Here is a 24351-nt window from a genome sequence, read left to right on the forward strand (position 1 = left end):
ACACTGTTCCAAAAATACAACCCAATCCTTACGCTGCTGCAAGGAGTGATGCCAGATCACTTGCCACTTCGGGGTTGGGCGTGCATATGGTCTATCTACAGCCACATACTCTAATCTAGTGCATTTAAAATAGGCCCCAATCTTCTATTTAACGCTTCAACCAATTGTGCACCACCAACAACGTATGGTGAAAGTAAAATGTCAAAATATTTAAAAGATGGCGTAATAGCTTAGTAATTGCTAAATAGTAGCACTGCTAAAATACAGTACGTATTCCCTTTACTGGGACCAATAGACAACGACTTGGATGGGAAATAAGTAAGCTATAACGTTAAATACTCAACCAAATTCTACTAAAACTTAGCTGCAAACACCCTCTTATTGCTTATTCATTTGACGCATCTTAAAACTTGCATTTCTGCCATTCACAGTGACCGAATTTCTAATGAAACATTTCATATTTTTCACACCCCTTCGTTCATTATGCACTTGATATGCACACTTAGTTTTACGCCGCCTTGAGGCTTGCCTGGAATATTTTTTGGGCATTAGTCCAGTGACTCGGATCCTGATTGCTCAGCCCAAACATGTTATGTCGCCCCCTCTACTGGCACGGATCAATCATTGCAATATTTGCGGTTCAAAAACACAAAAAACATAACAATTGCTTTACACAGGTGCGGGGGTGGGGGGGTATGTGGAATTAACATATGAACTGCAAGGAATTCAATGGGGCTTTTTGGGCTATCATTCGAGCGATTTGGGCTGCATCTTATTTCCACCTAAACACATTTTCCTTTGGGTGAGTTTTAATGGAACTATCAATGTTGGAAACTATTATTTATTGTTTTAAAAATATTTTATTGAATTAAGGTTTTTAATTAACTGCTTTCCGACACCCTGTTCTAATAGAGAGCACTTTGATCTTCATGTCAAATGCACCCTCCTCCCATCACTGGCAAGGGGTTTCCACCGCGCATGTTTGTGCGTGTGTGATGTCGTCTACACTTTGATTGAATCGTAAACGTATTTACATATTTGAGTTATTAAGGGTTAGCGTTCTGTGGATTACGCGGTACCATTTTTTGCAAGCCACCTTTATCGAAAGAGATCTAGATTTCAGTACCGGTCGCTGTCCGGAACTGATTATAGCACATCGCGTTGAATTGATGATGCTCCGTTCGTGGTGCTGAAATCCTTTGCGCTTTCGCTCTCTTTCCTTTCCTCTCTGTCCCTCCCTCCCTCCATCTCTCCTCTATCCCTCCCTTGGTTCTATCTCATACGCACAAACCCCTCTGTCATGGCGTCTTCCAACAATGTTACCCCTACCAACTGTAGCTGGTGGCCCATCTCAGCCTTGGATGAAGACGGCGAAATGACAGACGGAGAGAAAAGCGAGGAGCCAGCTATCGAGACGAAACCTAATTTCTCTAAAGACAAGCTTGTTTTGTATCACTGGACGCAGTCTTTCATCTCTCAAAAGGTAACACACAGACATCATGAAAACGAAATGGGGGTATCTCTCTCTTACATGTCATATCTGCTATAGGAGCTAAATGTGTTATTCGAAAATAATTATTTGAAATATAATGTTATAGGTCTGTGTTAGAAATTATTTAATTCTGGCAATATTTCCAATATGAGACGTTATGAAACGTCGGCAGCATGTGTGGACATTTTCCTTGACATTGGTTTATACGAGATAGATAGGCTATAGCTGGATAGGTGATCAATATTATATAACAATGGATGATTCAGCGAAGAAGATGATGTCTAATTCTAACAAGACGTCTGTTTTGACAGTTTTCCCCTCATCGATGAGATATCAGTCTACACCGCATATGTGGTCCGACGTGACAAATCTAAATAATTTATGTAAAATGAGGTATCTCTGTGAAAAACAAAAGATAGGCAACATTTCAACCCTCCCTGTGGCTTTCTCTCAGTGCAGCGCTTGTAAATTATTCTGAAATATATTAATAGACTTCGCCATTTTTATTCAAATAGGATTTAGAACCCCACAAGATTCTTTGTGAAACAGAGATCTTTCCCTTCAGATGTGTAGAGCATGATCTTATTCATGTTGTCTGCAGACCACCATAGCTCAATGCCTTGACATCTCGGCGTTTTGAGTTAGTGCCACTTATACCCGTACAGCCGTGGGGCGTCTGTGAGAGATGTTGCATTATAACAGAGCTTCAATCTCCTTTAATTATTATCAACAGCTTTCCAGATTGCGAATTTAAGGAACAGGCGGATGACAAAGTCTGAGATTATTGCCTCATCTAACATTTTCTGTGAAAGAATAATGTCCACCTCATTTTGAACGTATTCTATCCTCTTTGCATGTGCTTCAATGTACAGTATATGTAATAAATATGTAATAGATAGGCCTACAGTATGTTTCGATACTCTGGCATAATGGCATAATGCTTACATTTCAATCCCTGAAGGACATATAAATTGGCAATGAAAGGTGTAGACCGAATCTATATTATGCATTTTGAATGTAGAGACAGAATTCTTTACCTTTCGCTACATACAATTATAGTGAAACCAGGATTGACACCTAGCACCAATATGACATGATACAGTGGGGCAAAAAAGTATTTAGTCAGCCACCAATTGTGCAAGTTCTCCCACTTAAAAAGATGAGAGAGGGCTGTAATTTTCATCATAGGTACACTTCAACTATGACAGACAAAAAGAGAAAACATCCAGAAAATCACATTGAAAGGATTTTTTTATGAATTTATTTGCAAATTATGGTGGACAATAAGTATTTGGTCACCTATAAACAAGCAAGATTTCTGGCTCTCACAGACCTGTAACTTCTTCTTTAAGAGGCTCCTCTGTCCTCCACTCATTACCTGTATTAATGGCACATGTTTGAACTTGTTATCAGTATAAAAGACACCTGTCCACAACCTCAAACAGTCACAATCCAAACTCCACTATGGCCAAGTCCAAAGAGCTGCCAAAGGACACCAGAAACAAAATTGTAGACCTACACCAGGCTGGGAAGACTGAATCTGCAATAGGTAAGCAGCTTGGTTTGAAGAAATCAACTGTGGGAGCAATTGTTAGGAAATGGAAGACATACAAGACCACTGATGATCTCCCTCGATCTGGGGCTCCACACAAGATCTCACACCGTGGGGTCAAAATGATCACAAGAACGGTAAGCAAAAATCCCAGAACCACACGGGGGGACCTAGTGAATGACCTGCAGAGAGCTGGGACCAAAGTAACAAAGCCTACCATCAGCAAGGTCATTGAAGAGGAAACGTGGCTGGGTCTTTCAGCATGACAATGATCCCAAACACACCGCCGGGCAACAAAGGAGTAGCTTCGTAAGAAGCATTTCAAGGTCCTGGAGTGGCTTAGCCAGTCTCTAGATCTCAACCCCATAGAAAATCTTTGGAGGGAGTTGAAAGTCTGTGTTGCCCAGCAACAGCCCCAAAACATCACTGCTCTAGAGGAGATCTGCATGGAGGAATGGGCCAAAATACCAGCAACAGTGTGTGAATACCAAAGGGTATATAACAAAGTATTGAGATAAACTTCACTTATTGACGAAATACTTATTTTCCACCACAATTTGCAAATAAATAAATTAAAAATCCTACAATGTGATTTTCTGGATTTTTTTTCTAATTTTGTCTGTAATAGTTGAAGTGTACATATGATTAAAATTACAGGCCTCTCTCGTCTTTTTAAGTGGGAGAACTTGCACAATCGGTGGCTGACTAAATACTTTTTTGCCCCACTGTATGTATGGTAAGTTAATAATCATTGTTAAATATCATGCAATGCAGACAACATGGGCCAGTGTTGCTCTGCACCTGATTAGACATCCACTCTCACAGCTGTTTGTATTGTGCTCAGCTAGCTTTGCTCCACTCCCCATGTGGCAAAGATGTGTGATTTAGTCTGTCAACCATTAGGAGATTGGCTACGAGCCTCTCTGGAAGCTACTGCTGATCTGTGCCTGTTGTCACTCAACAGTACTAGTAAAACATGAGGCTCATTGTCGTGGTTCCACTCAATACAGGATTTAGAGATGTTGCATTCCTTTAGGTTAAACAGTGCGACTGTCATTGAGCAAAGTCTACCCTGTCTTCTCATTGAGGTTGGTTTAATGATAGTTATGGGGCATTCATGTTGAGATAATGAACAAGGAATGTTAGGATACCCTGGTTCCTCTGTCCTCTCAGCAGCTGTAAATGTGGCCTGTATACAGGCAAATAGAGTATTTTATACTTACACTCTTTGAAAAAGGGTTCCAAAAGGGTTCTTCGGCTGTCCCCATAGGATAACCCTTTTTTGGTTCCAGGTAGAACCATTTTTAGGTTTTACATGGAAATGTCTGCTGTGCTAGAGCTGTCCCGGTCAACTGTAAGTGCTGTTATTGTGAAGTGGAAACGTCTCAGCGCAACAACAGCTCAGCCGCAAAGTGGTAGGCCACACAAGATCACAGAATGGGAATTTTTACATAGTGCGTAAAAATCGTCTGCCCTTGGTTGCAACAGTCACTACAAGTTCCAAACTGCATCTGGAAGCAACGTCAGCACAATAACTGTTCGTCGGGAGCTTTATGAAATAGGTTTCCATGGCCGAGCAGCCACACACAAGCCTAAGATCACCATGCAAATGCCAAATAAAATCACATTTATTTATATAGCCCTTCTTACATCAGCTGATATATCAAAGTGCTATACAGAAACCCAGCCTAAAACCTCAAACAGCAAACAATGCAGGTGTAGAAGCACGGTGGCTAGGAAAAACTCCCTAGAAAGGCCAAAAGCTAGGAAGAAATCTAGAGAGGAACCAGGCTATGAGGGGTGGCTAGTCCTCTTCTGGCGTGCCGGGTGGCGATTATAACAGAACATGGCCAAGATGTTCAAATGTTCATAAATGACCAGCATGGTCAAATAATAATAATCACAGTAGTTGTCGAGTGTGCAACAAGTCAGCACCTCAGGAGTAAATGTCAGTTGGCTTTTCATAGCCGATCATTGAGAGTATCTCTACCGCTCCTGCTGTCTCTAGAGAGTTGAAAACAGCAGGTCTGGGACAGGTAGCACGTCCGGTGAACAGGTCAGTGTTCCATAGCCGCAGGCAGAACAGTTGAAACTGGGGCAGCAGCATGGCCAGGTGGACGGGGGACAGCAAGGAGTCATCATGCCAGGTAGTCCTGAGGCATGGTCCTAGGGCTCAGGTCCTCAGAGAGAGAGAAAAGAAAGAAAGAAAGAGAGAAAGAGAGAATTAGAGAGAGCATACTTAAGTTCACATAGGACACCAGATAAGACAGGAGAAATACTCCAGATAAAACAGACTGAACCTAGCACCCCGAAACATAAACTACTGCAGCATAAATACTGCCGCATAAATACAAAATACTGCAGCATAAATACTGGAGGCTGAGACAGGAGGGGTCAGGAGACACTGTGGCCCCATCCGATGATACCCCCGGACAGGGCCAAACAGGCAGGATATAACCCCACCCACTTTGCCAAAGCACAGTGCCCACAACACTAGAGGGATATCTTCAACCACCAACTTACCATCCTGAGACAAGGCCGAGTATAGCCCACAAATATCTCCGTCACGCACAACCCAAAGGAGGGCGCCAACCCAAACAGGAAGACCACGTCGGTGACTCAACCCACTCAAGTGACGCACCCCTCCTAGGGACGGCATGGAAGAGCACCAGTAAGCCAGTGACTCAGCCCCTGTAATAGGGTTAGAGGCAGAGAATCCCAGTGGAGAGAGGGGAACCGGACAGGCAGAGACAGCAAGGGCGGTTCGTTGCTCCAGAGCCTTTCTGTTCACCTTCACACTCCTGGGCCAGACTACACACAATCATATGACCTACTGAAGAGATGAGTCTTCAGTAAAGACTTAAAGGTTGAGATTGAGTCTGCGTCTCTCACATGGGTAGGCAGACCATTCCATAAAAATTGAGCTCTATAGGAGAAAGCCCTGCCTCCAGCTGTTTGCTTAGAAATTCTAGGGACAATTAGGAGGCCTGTGTCTTGTGACCATAGCGTACTTGTAGGTATGTACGACAGGACCAAATCGGAAAGATAGGTAGGAGCAAGCTCATGTAATGCTTTGTAGGTTAGCAGTAAAAACTTGAAATCAGCCCTTGCCTTAATAGGAAGCCAGTGTAGGGAGGGTAGCACTGGGGTAATACAATATATTTTTTTTGTTCTAGTCAGGATTCTAGCAGCCATATTTAGCACTAACTGAAGTTTATTTAGTGCTTTATCCGGGTTGCCGGAAAGTATAGCATTGCAGTAGCTTAACCTAGAAGTAACAAAAGTATGGATACATTTTTCTGCATCATTTTTGGACAGAAAGTTTCTGATTTTTGCAATATTACGTAGATGGAAAAAAGCTGTCCTTGAAACAGTCTTGATATGTTTGTCAAAACTGAGATCAGGGTCCAGAGTAACGCCGAGGTCGTTCACAGTTTTATTTGAGACGACTGTACAACCATCAAAATTAATGGTCAGATTCAACAGAAGATCTCTTTGTTTCTTGGGACCTAGAACACGCAGCTCTGTTTTGTCCGAGTTTAAAAGTATAAAGTTTGCAGCCATCCACTTCCTTATGTCTGAAACACAGGCTTCTACCGAGGGCAATTTTGGGGCTTCACCATGTTTCATTGAAATGTATATATATATAGGCCATATATATATATATATATATAGGCCAAAAGTAATTGATATTTTCTTGGTCAAGGTTTGGCTTTTTCAAGAGAGGCTTTATTACTGCCACTTTTAGTGAGTTTGGTACACATCTGGTGGATAGAGAGCTGTTTATTATGTTCAAAATAGGAGGGCCAAGCACAGGAAGCAGCTCTTTCAGTAGTTTAGTTGGAATAGGGTCCAGTATGCAGCTTGAAGGTTTAGAGGGCATGATTATTTTCATAATTGTGTCAAGAGATATAGTACTAAAACACTTGAGTGTCTCCCTTGATCCTTGGTCCTGGCAGAGTTGTGCAGACTCAGGACAACTGAGCTTTGGAGGAATATGCCGATTTAAAGAGGAGTCCATCATTTGCTTTCTAATGATCATGATCTTTTCCTCAAAGGAGTTCATTAATTTATTACTGCTGAAGTGAAAGCCATCCTCTCTTGGGGAATGCTGCTTCAAGCGTTGGCTGGAGTGGTTTAAAGATCACTACCATTGGACTCTGGAGCAGTGTAAATGCTTTCTCTGGAGTGATGAATCACACTTCACCATCTGGCTGTCCAACGGTCAAATCTGGGTTTGGCGGATGCCAGGAGAACGCTAGTGCCAACTGTAAAGTTTTGTGGAGGAGGAATAATGATCTGGGGCTGTTTTTCATGGTTCAAGCTAGGCCCCTATAGTTCCAGTGAAGGGAAATCTTGACGCTACAGCATATAATGACATTCCAGACAATTCTGTGCTTCCAACTTTGTGGCAACAGTATGGGGAAGGCCCTTTCCTATTTCAGCATGACAATGCCCCTTGCAGAAAATGAGGTCCATACAGAAATGGTTTGTTGAGATCAGTGTGGAAGAACTTGACTGGCCTGCACAGAGCCCTGATCTCAACCCCATCAAACACTTTTGGGATGAATTGGAACGCCAACTGCAATCCAGGCCTAATCGCCCAACATCTGTGCCCTACCTCACTAATGCTCTTGTGGCTGAACAGAAACAAGTCCCTGCAGCAATGTTCCTACATCTAGTGGAAAGCCTTCCCAGAAGATTGGAGGCTGTTAAAGCAGCAAAGGGGGGGGACCAACTCCATATTAATGCCAATGATTTTGTAATGAGATGTTCGATGAGCAGGTGTCCACATAGTTTTGGTCATGTAGTGTATGTCCCTGCCCAGTTCACATGATCCATATGGATTTTGTCCAAGATGCTGCAAATATAGCTGAGACAGACAGAAAATGGCTGTGTCATTGCACTACTCTGTATAAACCTGTTTTTCTTGCTGTCTTTAGAAATGCATCAAGATATCTAAACTACTTCTGAATAGTTCTCTCATACAGTAGTTCCTTTGATCACTGATCCATCTGTCATACAGTAAATGATGGATTGTGCACACAAGAGGAATGACTGTAGCGGGAGTTTGATAACTTAATGTAACCACATATTTGGAAGCCATTGAAGTTAAATACTCCACTATCTGTCATTCTAAACTGCTGCAGCAGGTTGGAGATTTACACTTTCGTTATGATAGTATAACTCAGAGCCTGTAGGTCTCTACTGCTAGATCTATATAGTAGTCAACACTCAGTTGTCAGTCAGCAACTCAGATGACAGTGAGTCCAACTCGGGTGTCAGTGAGTCCAACTCAGATGACAGTGAGTCCAACTCAGATGACAGTGAGTCCAACTCAGATGACAGTGAGTCCAACTCAGGTGTCAGTGAGACTAACTCAGATGTCAGAAGTTCTCTGAGTAAGATACAGAGATCTCTATAACTATCTGTTGCTCTTGTGGTTCCAGCTCAGATGTCAGAGGTTGTCAGTGGATCCATGTCAGTTTATGATGACGAGTTAATGTTAGGGTGTCATTAATTGTCTGGTTAGCAATTAGATTGATACAATTGCTGAAACCAGAGATGATGTCATTGTTTAAGAGATAAATATGATTGAGAAATATTTGTCATTGTTGAATCACTTGGTCTGGTTGATTGTATCCCCTAATCCTTCTCTCCAGTCATCTACTCCAGTCACTGTTATAGTGGAGGTTTCATGCTAATACATACGTAATCAGTGATGGGAATTGTTGCAGTATTTTTGGAAAAATAATAATTATACAGTAAATTGAGCGAGCTACGAGGTCTTCCTGTTCTGTCTTACGCACCAGACTTCATCCCTCTGTGCTCAATCACAAGGTTTTCCTGTACTAGAAAGGTTTGATAACAATTCCTATACTAACCGTTTACTCAGTCGGTGCACTCCCACTTTGTGATGTTTTGTTACAAGTTTACAACAAAAGTCCAACGTTTCTCACTCCATGGCCCCCTCACCTCCATAGTGTGATCTACCGTACACAGTGCTTGACTTGGACTGAAATAGATGAGTGCCTGTACTGTTTATACTTAGGTGCAGGAGCTCCACAATAATTTAGAGCTAATATTCTATGAGAGGAACAGGAACTCAAACTGTAGAACATGTGAGGTGCCGGGACTCAGCTCCGGTGAGCTCCTGCCCAAGTCAAGCGCTGACTGTACATTCATTCATCTTATTTCTACAAATGACTCTCCATGCATCTCCATTGAACTTGGCATGGCTTTAAATAGACATTGTAAATGGATATTGCTTGCCTCACAGAAGCCATTTTTGTTTCATATTGAGCTCAACAAAACATTATTTTGCCTGGGGATAGGAAAACAAAAGATGTAGGGCCTCTGTCTGGCAATGGTGCATGAGTGTTACTTCTTCTAAGGCCTTTTAACGGCCTGTTTTATGCCTGTACTTGTGTAGGTAGAGCAGGGTTCCCTGCTCTAAGATTTGCAGTTGGTTAGAAATAGAGATATCATTGTTTTCTTTTTTAATTGTTCTTCAACAAAACATTGTAGACTACAAATTACAATTTGCTTTTGAATATTAACCTTTGTAGACCTGAATGAGTTTCTCTATCAGAGTAACTTGCCAAGCACATTTATGTGTTATAAAATTGTAATAACATAGACTATTAGAGTACGGATTGTACTAAAACACAAAAACACATACAAACAAGAGTAAAGCTATGAGACGAAGATGTAACTTGTCTCTCTGTTCCCCGTGTTTCTCTGTGTTAATCTTCCTCTAGGTGCGTCTGGTGATCAATGAGAAGGGTCTGCTGTGTGAAGAGAGGGATGTGAGTCTCCCTATAGCCGAGCACAATGAGCCCTGGTTTATGAGGCTCAACCTGGGGGAGGAGGTGCCTGTTTTCATCCATGGAGATACCATCGTCTCAGACTACAACCAAATCATACAGTACCTAGAGGCTAACTTTGGGGGAGGTATTGCCTTTTAGACTACTTGATTTCTTTCCATTATGATAGTGACTGCAGTGTGATCTGATGTGAGTGACTGCACATGCTCTTTTTAAGGTTCATTTAGGAGAGGTATTGCCTTTCAGACTACTCATCTCTTTTCATCCATGATGTTACAGTAGTGACTGAATAGCATACAGTATACATTCAGATAATAGAGTACACACTCTTGTAAAAAAAGGTGCTATCTATAACCTAAAAGGGTTCTTTGGCTGTCCTCATAGGAGAACCCTTTGAAGAACCCTTTTGGTTCCAGGTAGAGCTCTTCTGGGTTCCATGTAGAACCCTGGCCAAGTCTACTTTGGGGGAGGTATTGCTTTTCAGACTACTCATATCTTTATTAGTGACTGTAAACAGTATCTACCAGGTTATTGACTACTTAGAGACTGAATTTGGGAGAGGTATTGCTTTTGACATTACTATTGATCTATTTTCATAGTATTTTTATGTCTTTTTAAGTTTGCTATTACAACCAGATTATTGAGTAAATAGAGACTAACTCTGGGAGAAGTATTGCTTGTCAGACTACTCATCACTACCGGTGTCCATGATGTTTAGTGAGTGTCTGCATAGTAAAACAGTATACCGTCTGCACGGTTACTTTGGGAGAAGTATTGCTTTTCAGACTAACTTGATCTCTTTTGTTGATGATGTTAGTCAGTGATGGACTGCATAGGAAACAGTATGCACATTTTAAGAATACTGATCTCTATCAACCATTTTTTTTCTATCAATCATCATATTAGGTGCAGTTAGGAACATGTCAGAGATACATCTAACTGGCCAATTATATGGTTCATTGCAGCTCAAGGATAAATGATCTTCCATGAAGTTAGTGACCTGGCTGGCGGCTGCATAGCAAAGATTAGGAATATTTTAAGGTTTCTATTGAGCCTACAGTTGCTATTTTAAGGCTTATAAACATTGGTAAGATGTTGCTGTTTTTCATCAGGGAATTGTAATTCAAGTATGTATGTCATTTGTCCTATCATGGTCCTATGGGTCATTTTAGGTGCTGATGATTGTGGGTCGTTATGTAACGCCCTGAAAAGGATGACCCCAGGAAAGCTGGAGGGGATATTGAATATGGCCTATGGATGAAGGACGACTTCTCAGTTCAGATGGAGATACTTCATGCTCACCCCCCCATGACAGAGAAGCTTGGTGCTATAGCTGCCAACTACTGTACACTGATTTCAGAGGCAACGGATAGGCTATGGTTCAATGGTTGCTCAATATCCTAACCCAGCTCTTGTCATTAATGTCCGTTTGCTAATTTGAAGCCCATTGACTTTAAACAAATGTAGCTATTTTGATGACATCTACATGATTTTCAGTTGATATTTTTAATGTACGAATTTAATAACAGATTTGTGTAGGGCACAGTGTAGCAAAGCGTTTAGCATTTGCTTATTTGACAAGTTCACACTGTGGTATACCTCCCCGTTTCACTTTGTTGGAAAACGCTTTCTGCCTAATGAACATGACTCAGACCTCATGCTCATTCTAAAGAGGATGTTGTGTCATTCAGCTGCTTGATTTACAGATATTTTCTCAACTCTGTGTAATTTCTAATGCACCCTGCCAAAGGGGATGGAACTGGCCTAGGAAGTGCAGATGGTGCAGCAGAGAAAATCCTATTAGAGTATTGGACAGAATCTCCTGCCAAGGCAACGAAGTTACCCTATGGTGTAGTGGACCCAGGTGAAATGCTACCTCCAGCAAGGTGTAATCCACTGCCCAATCACATAGTATTTTATGACAGCTAAGAGCCCTAAGCTCTCCATATTCTCTCCTTATGCTTTCTCAGGGAGAATCTTGTTTTGGTATTTTGTCAGCTGTAGCCCATTTGCTTGATACATTCTTAGAAAAAAAGGTGCTAATAGAACCTAAAAGGGTTATTTGGTTGTCCCCATTGGAGAACCCTTTGAATAACCCTTTTGGCTCCAGGTAGAACCCTTTTTGGGATCCATGTAGAAACCTTTCCACAGAGGGTTCTACATGGAACCTGAAAGTTCTATCTGGAACCAAAACAGCCGAAGAACCCTTTGGAACACCTTTTTTCTAAGAGTGTAAATGTGCCTGAGCAGTAACACAGTCAGAGATCATTGGGTTCTCTCCTGTGGGACATTTCATTGTGCACCATCATCATGTCGGTCCAGTAGTATTGTGTGCCCAAGCCAAGGCCCTGCCCCCTGTTTGTCCTAAGAACTGATTTAAGGAGCCTGCTCTGATATTCACACCCCTGTGCTGCTTAGCGCTGCAGCAGAGAGCACCAGCAGATTTCCAGAGCCAGGGCACGTACAGCCACACCCATGCCCAGGTCTGCATGTTAGTGATTGACTGATTAGTCAGTAGTCTGGCCTTCTGCCAGGTGCAGCTCCGGGCATCGGCTCCACCCTAGAGCCATGCAACCGGAGAATCAGCACATACTGGAATATCCCTGGGCCTTTCCTGTGTCCCCACTCCCAATCATCAGTCATCATCAGTAAGCCTTCTCCAGCCCATAGCCTACCTTTATGGTGTCCTAATTTAAAGTAAAAACACAGAGCTATTTGTAAATATGGTGGAATGTTTGCTTATATGTCTGTCTATTGGCTTATAGATCCCATTCTCAGAAACAGTTTTGTAGCTGAGTGTACACAGGAAAATACTCCTAATGCACCATTGTTATCCTTTGTGATATGTTAAGTGGACTGGTGCACATAAAGTAAAGGCTGAGGTTGGTATACAGTGCTGTATCTTTATGTTACAGACCTAATATGTTAGAATGCTGTACGCTCCTATATGTGTAAGTATGTCACAGTGCTGTACACACCTCTGTCTGTTTGAACCTGGTGTCCTTTTAGAAACGGTGGCCCAGCTGATTCCCAATGCTGGCTCCCCTATCCACGAGTGTGTGCAGCAGTACCGTAAGCTGCTGGACGGCCTGCCCATGGATGCTTACACACACGGCTGTATCCTGCACCCAGAGCTCACCACAGACTCCATGATCCCAAAGTACGCCACTGCTGAAATACGTAGTAAGTCAAGTCAGAACTCTGTGTTTCACAGTGGGAACACCCCATTCACAATTCATGAGAAATATTGCTATAGAATATGCAGGACATGAAAACACACATGTAAATAACATTCAATATAATATTGCATATAATTATTTCATATAAATTTGATTGATAGTATCTGCAATTTTCCATTAATAATGCACTATTCAGCATTCTCACAACATTTTCCTATTAACAGGTTGTGTCTCAACCAAATCATGCTGTCCAATTTGACCTTGTTTAAAATTAAAATACTTATCACAGAAAAGATCAGTGGAGCAAAGTCATTAATTCCCTGTAGGAGATACTAGGTAACTGAGTCTGCAGGAACTGCATTGCTCCTTCGTGGACATGTTTGTGTAAATCAAGAAAAAGTCTGGTCCGGCCTAAACCCTGCAGGGGAATCAATTAACCAGAGATCCCCCTGCCCAGTGTGATGTCTGTTAAATCATGTTGATGCTTTATTTGTTGTTTATTTGTTTGAGGAAGTTCACCGATGATGTTAATATTTTAATCAGTCATTCATGTGTTTTCATGAACAACACTTTATTGATGTATCTCTCACATTTTATAACTGAAATTGGTTGTCGTTGGGAAATTAAGATTTAGCAGGAAAACAGAATAGTCAATGGGGTCTTTGCACATTTGTAAATTGTGTATTTATAACACATTATATTCTTGTATGTAGGAAAGTATACACTAGTTATAATCTGTTGTTACTGAACATCCACTCTCTGTTTTGGTACTGCTTTAGACCACAGAAGGGTTTCAAATGACTATTTCCTCTGATAGTCACTGACTATTGTCTCTTAACTCAGAGCAGTATTTCATCCAGGAGTCATTAATGTCTCTATCTCTCTGTCCTCAGGACACTTAGCCAACGCTGCGTCGGAGCTGATGAAGCTGGACCACGAGGAACCCACGCTGACAGAGCCATACCTTTCCAAGCAGAAGAAACTCATGGTGAGACTGATAGCATGGCACCACACTGCACGAGAAGGGTTAGGGTTAGCATGACCCTAGACAGGGTTAGGGTTAGCATGACCCTAGACAGGATTAGGGTTAGCATGACCCTAGACAGGGTTAGGGTTAGCATGACCCTAGACAGGGTTAGGGTTAGCATGGCACCACAACGCACGAGAAGGGTTAGGGTTAGCATGACCCTAGACAGGGTTAGGGTTAGCATGACCCTAGACAGGGTTAGAGTTAGCATGACCCTAGACAGGGTTAGGGTTAGCATGACCCTAGACAGGGTTAGGGTTAGCATGGCACCACAACGCACGAGAAGGGTTAGGGTTAGCATGACCCTAGACAGGGTTAGGGTTAGCATGACCCTAGACAGGGTTAGAGTTAGCATGACCCTAGACAGGGTTAGGGTTAGCATGACCCTAGACAGGGTTAGAGTTAGCATGGCACCACACCGCACGAGAAGCGTAAAAAGGGCGAATCAATGATTGAGATAATGCAATAGCAACAATCGACTTTTCCAGTCGCCCTATGTACCATTTATGTGTGTGCATGTGTTTCTGTATGTTAGAGGCATATTAGGATTTCATTAAATGAACAAGATTGTTAAGATGACCTGATAATGGTCTGACTCATATTGTCACATACTGTACACAAACATCAAGCAATATGAGTTGGAGTAAGTTATTACGAAGAAGAGCAATTCCAACGTGGTTGTTATTTACAATGTTTGAGTGTGATGTAGGATAGATATTTCAAAATGACCCTAATTGCTTGCGTCAGGGTCTGTGCTAGTTCTGTATCGACCCATGATGAATCAACATGGATAGCTGTCATTGTCAGGGCCAATCTGCTGGCTAAAAAATGGTTTCCTTTTAACGGGTTGGCTCAGCCCTTTAGACAGTCCCTATATTTTCCATTGTTATTAGTTACACTGTTACAAATAGGTTAATTTTACTCTGTTATTGTATTTCGAGGAGACATATAGATGCTTGCTTACCCCAGATGAAGACATGCCATAGCTCTCTGTTGTTCAAGACAGCTGGTAGGTGCTCTGTTCTGAGACCAGTCTCTTGGCAGATGTTGTCCACCAATGTTTTCTGTGGCCTTCACCTATGAGCGGATAGCGACAATACGAGACTGCATAGACAGACATATAGATGGGTTGTACACATGAGACATGGGCCTGTTCTTGTGCTCACAGGCAAAAATATTGGACCACGATAATGTGACCTACCTAAAGAAGATCCTTGGAGAGTTGGCCATGGTACTAGATCAGGTAGAGGCCGAGTTGGAAAAGAGTAAAATCGAGTATGAAGGTGAGTGCAGATTATTACTGGTGTTTATGTCCTTCAGTTCAGACATTACATTATCAAACATGGTGGTCGTGTCCGAATACCTATATTACCGCATGACTCACCTAAACTGCACATTCATTTCAACCATTTGGTCTATTAGAATTCACTCCTCTTTTCCGACAACAGCTGATAATCAGATAAATTGACGAGCTGTACCAAAATGAACGAATGGCGAGAGTCAACGCAATCATGCATTAGATGACACATTCAGCTTACTATTTGTATTTTTTCCTCATACTATTTAGTATGGGTATTTGGACATGGTGACGGTTTCATCTTGCTAGCCTGATCCCAGATCTGTTTGTCCCGTCTTATATGACCATAGGAGTTGCAGTTGGCACGATAGCACAAACAGATGTGGAACCATGCTACTTTGTACCACTCTGCTACAGTAGCATGTTTTATTTTGGCAGGTCAAAAGTGTGAGTTGTGGCTATGTGGACCTGAATTTACATTAGCTGATGTCTGCCTGGGAGCCTTGTTGCACAGGCTTAAGTTCTTGGGACTCTCAAAGAAATACTGGGAGGACGGCAGCCGACCCAACCTCCAGTCCTTTTTCGAGCGGGTGCAAAAACGCTACGCTTTCCGAAAAGTTCTGGGCGACATCCACACAACCCTTCTGTCAGCAGTTCTACCCAATGCATTCCGAATGGTAAAAAAGAAGCCACCATCTTTCTTCGGGGCCTCTTTCCTCATGGGCTCTCTGGGAGGGATGGGGTACTTTGCCTATTGGTTTCTAAAAAAGAAATATGTGTAGTGAGCGCCCCCCCTCCATGTCTTAAATGTCTGTGTATTTGTGTGATGTTTCAATTTTTCTGTAATGTTTCACAACAGGAGGAAAATATGAATCTATATAGGGAACACTATTACTTACCTAGGTGAACAAAGATAAGAACATTCCATACACAAAGGAATTGTTAACAGCACATTTTTCTGGTATTCCAATGCCTTCATCTATTTAATTTCTGGCTCCCTTCTTCAGGTCTCTATCAACCTACAGTATTACTTTTTAATTAGCTACTTTTGGAGGCATGCAATATCCAGTTATTTTAATTAACGGAACAAACGTATTTGTTTTTAATGATCATTAGGGTCATATTCCCTGCACATGAGAGACAATGTCTTGACATTGCATCGCCATATCCAAAGTGGGGCTCATCCACACCCTGCACGTAACTATAGAGTTTTATTAAGTCGTTTTTCATCACAGTTTTGGCGTTCACCTATTGCCCTTCATGCCTCTGTTGGCCATTGGTTTATTTTATTAAATCCTTCTGATACTTCCTGTGCTGCCAGAAACTGCCAGATGAGAAGATAGGATAGTGAGACGTCCAGTCGGTCCCAATTCGCTCCCTTTCCTTTTCCCCCTTGACCATAATTGTTGTTTGCAGATTTGTAAATTTCACTACTGTTTATACCAATCCAGACACTCCAGTTATGCAAACATTGAAGGATCTGGCCAAAGGAAAGGGGTAAGGAGTGAATTGGGACTGTATACAGACACTCTCAGCCATATACAGGCACTCCCTTTAAAGCACTATGAGAGTATATGCACTCCATCAATTCATTCATTAATAAAATGTGATTGTCATTTCTCACACCACAGTCTTGAGCTGATCATGAAGTGCTCTCTGACTTTAAAGTCAGAGAGGATGGGTCTGATAGAGAAATAATTTAAGTTTCAATCAAGCCGTCCAAAATATTGAGCGAGGAATCACTCAGCGGCTTTTGACAGTGTCCATACAGAGTGACTGCAACATTGAGCAGCACCAGTTTCGTTCAATAATCCAAGCTTTTTTCCCATAACTTGTATGACTAGCCATTTAAACTAAACTCGTACACTACAAACCTCTTAGAAAACTGTGACAAGTGTTACAAAATTCTGGGAACTTTCAACATATTCCCTGTTTTTTCCAGAAATCCTAGTTGGATGATTCCAGATTTCCTGCTTATTCTCTCCAGGATTCCCAGAATTAGCAGAGCATAAGCAGGAAATCCAGAATCCTCCAACTAGGATTCCTGGAAAACCAGGGAGTTGATTGAACGTTCCCAGAATTTTGCAACCCAAATCCTCTGGAGTCTAACTGACCTATACAATGTTCCCCTCTGCTCAGAAGTGCTAGCATGTACACAGCTGAATGTCAAAAGGGTTATAATTGTATAACTTCAATGATTTATTTCAATTTAAATAAGGTCTGGGTAAAAAAAATAAGACATACAGTAACTTGACACTCAATGCATTACAAGACCACATACAAGACAGTAAGATCCAGTTCTGGTTTGCCACTGAAATAGCTCTTTCTCAATAGTCTTTCCTCATATCCTCCCCCCATCCTCCTTTTCAAAATGGCAGAGAGAAGTGAGGTGACAGGAGAGCATTAAAGTAGAAGACAAGAGAAACCTTGGATCTTCAGTTCCATCTCATTGTGAAGTCATGGGCAGCAGACTTCGACAAAGAACATGTTTTGTAGGAAAAGGAAAAGGCAAGATTTTTGAGTGAACAGAGTAACCGTGCGTATGGTTGTTAACAGACTGCATGGCTGAAAAACGATGGCCAAAGTTTCATTAACAATGTGTCAGCTGTGTGGGGTATCTATGTTTAAGTACTAAATGGCACCCAATTCCCTATGTAGTGCACTACTTTTGACGAGGGACCATAAGGCTCTGATCAGAAGTAGTGCACTGTTGGGAATAGGGTGTAATTTTGGATTCACATAAAGGTTTCACTTTGAATACTTGTCAAGACACACCTGGAACCGGTTTCTGAACACAAATTAAAGCTAGTCCTGGACTAAATAGCATGCTCAACGGAGAATCTCCATTTACATAACTTTTTAGTCCAGGGACAGGCTTAATGTTTGTCTGGGAAACCAGCCCTACAAGTTCATATGAAAACAGCAATTTGAGAAGTCACAGTTCATCTCATCACATTGGGTGTTTGTTGGTGAGAAGAAAACATTCACAACTGATTAACTGTCTGGCGTTTTCTTCATGTTGAGCTTTGGAGATCTATGTAATGGAAAGAACATTTGACACCAGTAGTTGCCTGTCTAACAACAATAACATAAAATGGCACAGGTTTGAAAATCTTAAGTTTGAGCTTTTTTTGTTGTTGCTGGAAGTAAGCAAGTTAACACATTTTACATTTAGCCTAGTACTCAACTAATACACTGGCTTTCATTATTAGCCATACAGTAGTTAAAAACAAGTGTGTGTACAATCCACTTCATTTGGTGGGTTTTTCCTGGGACTTTCACTGATACATAAACTAACACTGTCTGGGTGTAATGTCAGAGACCAATTGAGAAATTACATTTCCATAACTAGCCTATCATTGTCAGTGTTTTTCTAGGTTTCATTATAACAATCACCATTGTTACCAATAATTCACTGCCTCTTAAAACTGAGTTCCTGCAAATGATGTATTTATTTCATATGGCTCACATAACTCTCAAGCCAAGGAATTCAACAAGTTGAGTAATCCTAGTTGTTATTTGTGGCCAATATATTTCACAATAGTATTTTTTATATTTATAAATATGCATTTATTTAGTGCTTTTGATGATGTCTGTTCATAAGCCTTCATTTATTCAGTTGTCATCAAGGAAAAATAAATTCTGAAAATGAAAAACATAACTTGCAGTTTACAGAATTGTTATTTCAACATGATTGAATGTAATGCATGTTCTCTTATTTTGTACTATATGGCTTTTCGCAATGCTAAGCAAAACAGACAATTCTCCTGGTTATGAAGTGTTATAATGCATTGTCAGGCAACCTATAAAAAAAACCTTTCATTTTACTTGCACATCATGCTGAATATTCCCTTGGTAGTGCTGAGAATAAACAGATAGGCCTACAGCTAGTAGTAGCCATAATATAAATAGAACCTTTTGGTTCTGGAAATAATTGCATGTTGTCCTTAATGATGTAAAAAAAAAAAAAAAAAAAAAAAAAAAAGTTAGAATATAATTTTGTCTGGCTATGTAAACCTTATGACTAAAACACAATGTTGATTGAGAACGGCTGGCCATTTAAGACATTTGGCATTTACATTTTAGTCATTTAGCATCTTATCCAGAGCGACTTACAGTTAGTACATTCATCTTAAGATAGCGAGGTGGGACAACCTCATAAGAACGGATCTCATTTCTATTTGGAGGGTTTGTGTTACAAAAAAATGAGTTGGCAAAGCACAAAAAAATTAAAATACCTTATTTACTTATTTAATTGTAAACATTCTCAAGTGTTCACCACTACATTTGCCACTAAAATTGATTACTTTATATATTTCTCTCCAATATACATTTCCACACAAATAAAATAATGAGAATTGAAAACAAACTGAAAATGAACTAACACTAAAATGACACTCTCCAACCATACATACACATAGTGCAAAGGCTTTCACAACAACATTGGCTTTAAAAGATGAAGTATTCCAAAAAATTAGCACGACCCCCAGAGTTGTGGTGAATTCATTTTTCTTTATGTTGGGGTGCACACCTTTATCTTAAAAAAAGTCCATTTACTGCTTACATTGAAATGAAATTGACCCCAACCCTGGGGACGACTAGCTAGTGGATAGGCCTAGGCATCAACGCCATGCACTGCACTGATCTCAGATGACATCAGTGTCATTTTAAGAACACTAGATGCCTACAGGCACACAGGGAGTCGAGACCCGCGTGTGCAAACCAACCCTGGCCCCCTGTCCAATGACCTTTCTGAAGGAAAGAAAAAAATCTTTAAATACCAACAGTCAACTTGGAACGTGAGAAGAATGTCAATGTTTTTAACGTGAGTGTTTTGAAGGTGGCAGTCAAACATGTTACAGAGCCAATACATTAGGAGAGTAGGAGGTCTAGCCTAGTGCTAAGTAGTGCTGGTTTTAAGCTAGTTGTCTCTGCTCTTTTGGCTGATATGGGAGACCAGGAGAGAAGGGCATTGAATACCATATCCGATATGTGACAAACCATGGCACAATCCCCAAAACTGTCCCGAGAAGCTTCTCAGGGAAAGAATGAAAGTACACCGAGGTACACACAAACATCCATATCCAGGTGATTACTATCCAATTAAGGGAAACATATAACAAATCCAAAACAGTATTCCTGTTCTTCTTCACCAGGTGCACCATAGGTGCCATTTCTTCGGCAATGATGAGTGCAGAGTACGACAGAATGAACGAGTGTCCTGAGATGGCAAAGCCGTCCCATTGACCCCCAGCATTCCTGCATGAGGTGATGTCATCATGAGGGACTTGATCCATGGCTTCAGATTCAGGAACGTGACAGGTACCTGTGGCATTGTTGATGTAGGAAAAAACCTTGGTGATGGTGTACCAAACGGCTGTGGCCACCACCAATGAGCTCAGTCGCCGGAGGGCAAAGGTCAAGTTCTTGTATGACGTGAAGAGGATGAACGGGGTCAACAGCAGCAAGGACCAGCCCCAGGAAACTTTGACAAAATACCTGGAAGAGATACAGGAAGTGGTCATTTAGGTAGCACTGTCACACACAGTTGAGAACCAGACTGCAGGTATTGGTAAATACATAGCTGCAGGCAAACTCTCTCGCTGACTGACGTGTGTCTAACATGAGCCTAGAAGAAGAATTTGGTAAGGGGTTGTTGTAGCTAGCCATCTTAGCCCCATGTCGCTCCTTCTTGACAATTTAAAGATGGTGCAATGGGCTGACGCACCATAGGGGGCACACTGCCTGCCCTCCTGGACATCTACAGCACCCAGTGTCACTGGAAGGCCAAGAAGATCAAGGACCCCAGCTACCCGAGCCACAACCTGTTCACCCTGCTATAACCGAGAGACTGATAAAGAGCTTCTATCCCCAGGCCATTAAACTGACCCTGCCATTTAACTAAACATGACCACATTCGCATAGAAATGTAGAGTTATAGATCTGTCATTCTAATTGAATGCAAGTCGAAGAAGCAGTAGATCTGTTCTGTGTGCTATTTCTATGCTTTTTCTTTCTAAGTTTAGTTTGTTTTCTCTCCATCTTTTAGTTTTGTACACTAGCTTCAAAAAACTGAAAATACATTTTTTTGTTGTTGATGGGAAATATATAAAAATATATTTAGATGGTACAATGACTCTACTGCTTGTTTTCTCACATTAACTGAAATTAGGCAAACTATATTAAGTGCCATAATGGTATTTTAGCGGTCCATGGTAGATGTCCTTCCTAATAAATATGCCCCCCCACCACCACCACCCATCCAGCTGATTTGAGCTGCTGAACAGTACTTGTACTTGAGATGCGTTTATGAATGAGAAAGTGAACTTGCCATTTCCAAAAAGTTTAGAGGGGATGCCCTGCTTTGCGATGCATTGCTCTAGGACACCAACAGCCAGCCAGGGTGTCCATTTAAGCCTAATTCAACTGACACATTTGGCGATGTTCAACTTCAATTCACTTGGCACTATGTATTGTAGCTTAGCCATACTCATTGATATTAAATTAGAGATAAGGCTATACTTTTGGTGAATTTACAAGGCATTGCAAGCCAAGACATTGAAAGACACAGATGATCAATATCCCTTGCTGGCTCACCTGCTCTTTTTCTTTGCTATGAAAGATGCGAGTGTGTTCAGTCACCAAGTTTCTAAATCCAGAGGCGCAACATCGCAAGATTTCTGGGAATGGCTTGTGAAACACACCAGGCAGAGGTTTGGGGTTTGAGAAGTCCATGAAAGAAGTAAAAAGTGTGCCTTAGTTGTACATTTTCTTGAAATCTAAAGGCACAACCTAGATTTGGGCCAACGTCTTAAGTAGTTGAACATGTTATTACTCCAAACTCGTGAAGGCGACAAACTGACATTTTCGTGAAAAACAACTTTATATTGAAGGAGTGCCTTTGATTTGACGGCCTATATATGCAGAGTTTGGCGTGAGACGACTGCTAGACCCGGTGACTGTTTCCTTTTCTATTGGAGAAGCAGTTTTATCCTATCTTCATACTGTGCTGTGTATGGTTCAGTCTATTGCATGTAGAATATTTCAGCCTACTCATTGACAGACCCTACTTTAGTGAACTTGAGAGACAGTGCAAGCCAAGAAAATTGCGAGAGCCTACAGCATTGTGACAGCCTATACATATTTTGATTACAGCAGTTCTGACTGTAGGCCTGCTGGCTGACCTGCCTACCTATGCCGCTCCCTTCTCTTTGTTGTTAAAGATGCAAGAGATTGTATTCTCTGAAGTAGCCTATAGCAACTACTCAGTATCCTCCATTGCAAAAATACTGAATATATTTATTTTACCTTTATTTAACCAGGCAAGTCAGTTAAGAACAAATTCTTATTTTCAATGACGGCCTAGGAACAGTGGGTTAACTGCCTGTTCAGGGGCAGAACGACAGATTTGTACCTTGTCAGCCTGGGGGTTTGAACTTGCAACCTTCCGGTCACTAGTCCAACGCTCTAACCACTGCCGCCCCAGGGTGGAGTCGATTCCGCTACTTGAGTCGACAGGCAAGGAGTTGAGGAATCTATTATTTTGTAGTCGACAATCTCTCAACCAGTGCCATAAGGTGAGCTTTGATACCGCTCAGTGATAAGCAGTGCCCATGTTGTCAAAGCCAGGGGCTCAACATATTCCCAGCGCGCCTCTCTAGTGTAAAGTAAAATGGACAATATAGAATGGACAATCACAACTGTTGTCCAAGACTTTCACCCCATTGTCATGATCAGTGGTTCAAGTTTGTATCTGACAAGCTGATCATAGCAAAAACAAAATACTTTGCATTTCCCACTGTGTAAACACATTGCAAAATAGGCTCACAATAACTCCCGATGAAGTTGGGTAGCATGAAAAAAAGTATTGGTGTATGCATGTATTGGTTGTTTGGTCTAGTCCGGACCAAATCATAGCTGTTTATGTTTGGTTCAGATTTTGTCCGGTGTGGACCAGCCTTGATTTGGACAAAACATAGACAATTACGTCTTTTCTACTTTCATTCAGAACCAACATCTGGGAAATACGTCTTTTCTACTTTCATTCAGAACCGAAAATGAACCTGATTTTAACATCCCGAAAATATGCATTTTAAACTTATGTAAAAATGCATATTTTCACTTGTCATTCATTACTTAAATTCAACGTCTGCACCTATCCGCTGTACAGTATGACAAAAAAAAAATAAACATTTTTTTTCATCATGGCTGTGCTCGAAAGGGTTTCGCACTTCGTAAACTAACTTAGGTGTTAGCTAGCCTACAGCCTCAATGATTATCGAGCTGTCATTGTGGCTAGCTAGTTTGCTAATGGGTAACCGCTACTTACATGTTGACAATATTTCTTCTGTTGCTGAAATATGTCTCCGGAACGAGCTGTGTCCAATTTACAAAGGATCCCACTATTGAAATAGCAAAAAAAATCCAAGCCAATATAACACGGTTAAAAGGTTTACTCCAAAGTGCAGCAAAGTTGTCCACGATGACATCCACGGCTGCCATGTTGAAATGCGGACACTTGGAACAAGAATGATCTGGGGATTGGTAGGTACATTAGCCCTCTCCAGCCAATGAACTCTTAGAATGTTGCATTTTGGTGTTACGACAGGATGTCTTCTTCTCTGGTATATTCCACGCGGTTCTGACGAGGTGGAATAGAGCAGTGTTGGAAAAAGTAAACAATTGTCATACTGAAGTATAAGTAAAGATACCCTAATAGAAAATGAGTTAAGTAAAAGTGAATGTCACCCAGTAAAATATTACTTGAGTAAAAGTTTGATTTTAAATATACTTAAGTATCAAAAGTAAAGAAGAAATCATTTAAAATTCCTTATATTAAGCAAACCAGATGGCACAATTTATAGTTTTTAAAAAAATAATTAGGGACAGCCAGGGGCACACTCCAACACTCAGACATAATTTACAAACGAAGCATTTGTGTTTAGTGAGTCCGCCAGATCAGAGGCAGTAGTGATGA

General features: G+C 41.2%; 2 protein-coding genes across 3 annotated transcripts; one reads left to right on the top strand and one right to left on the bottom strand.

The window, feature by feature from the left end:
- Positions 1–730: 730 nt before the first annotated feature.
- Positions 731–18818, top strand: LOC135504067 (ganglioside-induced differentiation-associated protein 1-like 1). 2 transcript variants are annotated; one of them, XM_064922344.1, is made up of 7 exons: positions 731–802; positions 1339–1483; positions 9806–9998; positions 12881–13054; positions 13944–14038; positions 15246–15360; positions 15813–18818. In XM_064922344.1, the coding sequence occupies exons 2-7, from the start codon at positions 1376–1378 to the stop codon at positions 16154–16156; spliced, it is 1029 nt and encodes a 342-aa protein (XP_064778416.1). In that variant the 5' UTR covers positions 731–802; positions 1339–1375; the 3' UTR covers positions 16157–18818. The 2 variants fall into 2 exon arrangements, with proteins under 2 accessions (XP_064778416.1, XP_064778415.1); XM_064922343.1 differs by lacking the exon at positions 731–802 and having other exon boundaries at positions 981–1483.
- A 102-nt stretch (positions 18819–18920) lies between these two features.
- LOC135504083 (acyl-coenzyme A diphosphatase FITM2-like) lies at positions 18921–23948 on the bottom strand. Its single transcript, XM_064922364.1, has 2 exons — positions 23704–23948; positions 18921–20873 (listed from the first exon to the last, which is right to left on the bottom strand). The coding sequence occupies exons 1-2, from the start codon at positions 23874–23876 to the stop codon at positions 20291–20293; spliced, it is 756 nt and encodes a 251-aa protein (XP_064778436.1). The 5' UTR covers positions 23877–23948; the 3' UTR covers positions 18921–20290.
- Positions 23949–24351: the final 403 nt, after the last annotated feature.

The sequence above is a fragment of the Oncorhynchus masou genome, chromosome 18 (genome assembly GCF_036934945.1).
Source record: "Oncorhynchus masou masou isolate Uvic2021 chromosome 18, UVic_Omas_1.1, whole genome shotgun sequence".
Classification (NCBI taxonomy): Eukaryota; Metazoa; Chordata; class Actinopteri; order Salmoniformes; family Salmonidae; genus Oncorhynchus; species Oncorhynchus masou.